Genomic DNA, 4791 nt, shown 5'->3' with positions numbered 1-4791 from the left:
CAAACAATTTATATCAGGACAGGATTCTAAATTAATTTCTAGTGTAAGGGGAAAAGGTGATAGAATTCTAGACGTGTTTTCTAGTGCTATAAACTTCTTTTAATTAAGAAAATAAATGAAACATGATATCTACACTTGATGGAATAAATTGAAAAATACATAAACAAATAAGCCATAAAAAGAGTTTTGAACGACTAGATCGAAAAGTTGATCTACTTTACAAGAAGTGAAGAGTTTGTCTAACCAAAGGAAAGGGGGGGAAGCGCAGGGTAGGAGCTTGAGCAAGATCTTTTATAATTGCAAGGTAGCCAACAAAACTAGAGCAAAAGAACAATAAATGAGGAAAAGGAATGATGGAAACTGCCGAAGATAAATCACTAGACAAACTAATTTCTTAAGATACGCTGTGAAAAATAAATGTCAAAAAGCACAGCCAACAAACCCCATAGGCCATAAGGATGCAATTACGACAGCACGGTCAAAGGCTTTACTTTCCACGATGAGAAAAGAATAGACGCAATTACATTTACGTACGACAGCACGGTCAAAGGTTTACTTTCCACGGTGAGAAAAGAATAGTCTCTGTAAAAAAAAATCAATGGGAGGAACCATCTTATCGACTTTGAAATTTGGACCCTTTTCGATGTCATGGCTGACGTCCGAAAACATCTTCAAGTGGTTATGAAGATGGAAAGTCATTAACATTAATTTTCTCGAACTAATTAAACCTTATCTAACTTGACTTAAAGCCAGTGTGGGGTCAAGTGTTTGTTGATGAATCCGAAGAAGGTACAATTTGCGTCTGAATGCATCTCAAGGATCGCATCCGTTCCTTTCTTATAATGTTGTTTCATCCACAGAGAATCACAGCAAGCCCTTTCATCTCAACTTAAACCTCTAGGACCCCATTGAAACTGAAGCTTTCAAGCATGAGTTCATGCATTTTGTGGTTTCTTTTCTTGCAAGTAATTCACCACTCTTTCTCCATCTCATTAGCTAGAGGAGAAAGCGAGATAGACAAGCTCTCGCTACTAGCTTTCAAGGCTCAAATCTCAGACCCCCCTGAAAAACTAAGCTCGTGGAATGAATCCTTGCCCCTCTGCCAGTGGTCAGGAGTAACATGTGGAAGACGGCATCAAAGAGTCATAGAGCTTGACCTCCACTCCAGCCAACTGGTGGGCAGCCTATCTCCCTCCATTGGGAACTTGAGTTTTCTTAGGCTGCTAAGATTGGAAAACAACAGTTTCACCAATACTATCCCCCAAGAAATAGATCGTTTGGTTCGGCTACAGACACTGATTCTCGGGAATAACTCGTTCACCGGTGAAATCCCGGCCAACATCTCTCATTGCTCGAACCTCCTGAGCCTTAATTTAGAGGGAAACAATCTTACTGGCAACCTTCCTGCAGGACTTGGATCGTTATCAAAGCTGCAGGTATTTAGTTTTAGAAAAAACAATCTAGGTGGCAAGATACCCCCCTCTTTCGAAAATCTTTCATCTATCATTGAAATTGATGGAGCACTTAATAATTTACAAGGAGGTATTCCCAGTGGTATTGGGAAACTGAAAACATTAAGCTTCTTTTCACTTGGCTCAAATAATCTGAGTGGTACAATCCCTCTCTCCTTATACAATATTTCTTCTCTCCTTCATTTATCTTTGGCTCATAACCAATTTCATGGTACACTTCCTCCATACTTTGGCCTAACTCTTCCAAATCTCCAATATCTTGGCATTCACGGCAATCGATTAAGTGGACAACTCCCAGCAACGCTCTTTAATGCCTCAAAATTCACTGAGATTTATCTTTCATACAATGAATTCACCGGAAAAGTTCCCACTTTAGCAATCATGCCTAACCTAAGGGTTCTTTCAATGCAAGCAATTGGGCTTGGAAATGGTGAGGATGATGACCTGTCCTTTCTCTACACCCTCTCAAACAGCAGCAAGTTGGAAGCTTTGGCTATAAATGAGAACAATTTTGGAGGGGTGCTGCCTGATATAATTAGCAACTTCTCAACAAATCTCAAGCAGATGACATTCGGAAGCAATCAAATCCGAGGAAACATTCCTGATGGCATTGGAAATCTCGTAAGCTTGGATACTTTGGGTTTAGAGGCAAATCACTTGACTGGCAGTATACCAAGTTCTATTGGTAAATTACAAAATTTAGCTGATTTCTTTCTTAATGAAAACAAATTATCAGGGAGCATCCCTTCTTCTTTAGGGAACATCACCTCGTTGATGCAAATTAATTTTGATCAAAATAATCTACAGGGAAGCATCCCTCCAAGCCTTGGAAACTGCCAGAACTTGTTGGTCTTGGCTCTCTCCCAAAACAATCTCAGTGGTCCCATACCAAAAGAGGTCCTTAGCATTTCATCCTTGTCAATGTATTTGGTCCTGTCTGAAAATCAGTTGACTGGTTCCCTTCCCTTTGAAGTGGGCAAGTTAGTGACTCTTGGATACATGGACATCTCCAAAAACAGGCTATCAGGGGAAATTCCCTCAAGTCTTGGCAGTTGCGAGAGTTTGGAACATTTGTATTTGGATGGAAACTTCTTTCAAGGCCCCATTTCTGAGTCTTTGAAACCTTTGAGAGCACTTCAAGATCTTAATCTCTCTCACAACAACTTGACTGCCCAAATTCCCAAGTTTTTGGGAGATTTCAAGTTGTTGCAGAGTTTGGACCTGTCATTTAATGACCTTGAAGGTGAGGTGCCCATGAACGGTGTTTTTGAAAACACAAGTGCGATTTCAATTTCAGGGAACAAGAATCTTTGTGGAGGAATTCTTCAGTTGAATCTTCCCAAATGCAGATCCAAGTCAACAAAGCCAAAATCTTCTACCAAGCTGGCATTGATAGTCGCAATTCCTTGTGGCTTTATTGGATTAATCTTCATCACATCTTTTTTATATTTTTGCTGCTTGAAAAAATCATTGAGAAAAACAAAAAATGATTTGGCACGTGAAATCCCATTCCAAAGAGTAGCCTACAAAGACCTCCGTCAAGCAACCAATGGATTCTCTTCTGAAAATTTAATTGGTGCTGGTAGTTTTGGGTCTGTGTATAAGGGAGTACTAGCATCTGATGGAGTGATTGTTGCTGTGAAAGTATTCAACTTGCAACGCGAAGGAGCTTCCAAAAGCTTCATGAGAGAATGTGCAGCTTTGACAAACATCAGGCACCGAAATCTTGTCAAAGTATTATGTGCATATGCTGGCGTTGATCTTCAAGGTAATGATTTCAAAGCTCTTGTTTATGAGTTCATGATCAATGGAAGTCTAGAAGAATGGTTGCATCCAAACCAAACATTGTATCAGGAAGTGCATGAGCCAAGAAATCTTAGTCTCATTCAGAGGTTAAACATTGCAATTGATGTGGCTAATGCGCTCGACTATTTGCACAACCATTGCAAAACGCCTATTTCTCATTGTGATCTTAAGCCTAGTAATGTTCTTCTCGATGGAGATATGACTGCTCATGTTGGGGACTTTGGATTGTTAAAGTTCCTTTCTGAAGCTTCGTATCAGACAAGCTCTGTTGGATTAAAAGGCACCGTTGGCTACGCAGCTCCAGGTAACACACAGCACTAGAAGGTTATGTATTCCATTATTTACAATTCTTCTCTTGACTTTTACCTGCAAGGTCATGAACAACCCTGATTAATTAACCATGCAAACATATGGACTGCAGAGTATGGCATCGGAAGCGAGGTGTCAACTTTGGGGGATGTGTACAGCTATGGAATCCTACTGCTGGAGATGATTACTGGAAAGAGACCTACAGATAGCATGTTTAAAGATGGAATAGAACTCCACAACTATGTTAAAATGGCATTACCTGACCGTGTAGTTGACGTTGCGGACCCGAAACTTGTGATAGAAGTTGATCAGGGAAAAGACGCTCATCAAATCCTGGAGTGTTTGATGTCAATTAGCAAGGTAGGAGTGTTTTGTTCAGAAAATTTACCAAGAGAGAGAATGGACATCAGCAATGTTGTAGCTGTATTGAATCGAACCAAGGCCAATTTTCTCGAAGGCATGGACAGCTACCCTCCTAGAAGTTCCAGCTTGCCCTATAGGGTCCAGACGATTTCGAAGTGAGTATGTGACATGAGGATTAATAGAGTTCAAATGTTGTAACTTGCTTGTTTGCATTAGCATGAGTCCTACCTAGCTACTAGTCAGAAGCGTCCCTGAAAGGGCACGAAACCTGTTTAAGTGCCTGTCTTGTTCAAGCAATCTGTTCTGTGTAATTAAACGTTATGCAAAAATCAAGCACTCTCATTTTACGAGTCACTTTTTACTTGACAAATTACAGGAAATATGCCAAACTATACAAATTAACTGAGCTTCCACCGGCAACAAAATTCACTAAAAGAAGGATTGTTTTGACATTGTTAATTATGGGTAATTTTGGTGACGAGAAATAAAATCCTCTAATTAAGCCCTTAACATTTACTTCTAATCAACATTAAAGATTGTTAATAATGGTGACGGATTGCCTTTTGCTCGTGACATTGCTGCCGATATTCTGCTGGAACGTGAGAGCGGTAACGAGTGTTCTTGTCAAGCATCCATTGTAATTCCCTTGAGAGCGAGCCCATTGAAATTTTGATTCATGGAGAATACATTCCAAGGTTGACGCCATGCATGTGTTACAAATCGAGAATGAAGTAAACTTAATTAATATCTTTGAAACGTATTTCAAATTTAATTATTAAATATAATATGATAACGAAGTTGTTCCAATCCACCAATCTTGAAATTAAAATCTCTAAAACCC

General features: G+C 39.6%; 1 protein-coding gene across 1 annotated transcript; it reads left to right on the top strand.

The window, feature by feature from the left end:
- The first annotated feature begins 769 nt into the window (after positions 1-769).
- On the top strand, positions 770-4304 carry LOC118037125 (LRR receptor-like serine/threonine-protein kinase EFR). Its single transcript, XM_035043019.2, has 2 exons — positions 770-3582; positions 3700-4304. Exons 1-2 carry the CDS (start codon positions 930-932, stop codon positions 4107-4109), a joined length of 3063 nt encoding a protein of 1020 aa, XP_034898910.1. The 5' UTR covers positions 770-929; the 3' UTR covers positions 4110-4304.
- Positions 4305-4791: the final 487 nt, after the last annotated feature.

This window comes from Populus alba, chromosome 17, assembly GCF_005239225.2.
Source record: "Populus alba chromosome 17, ASM523922v2, whole genome shotgun sequence".
NCBI classification, from domain to species: domain Eukaryota; kingdom Viridiplantae; phylum Streptophyta; class Magnoliopsida; order Malpighiales; family Salicaceae; genus Populus; species Populus alba.
Note: the sequence above shows the minus strand (reverse complement) of the source record. Positions and strands in the feature narration are given on the sequence as shown.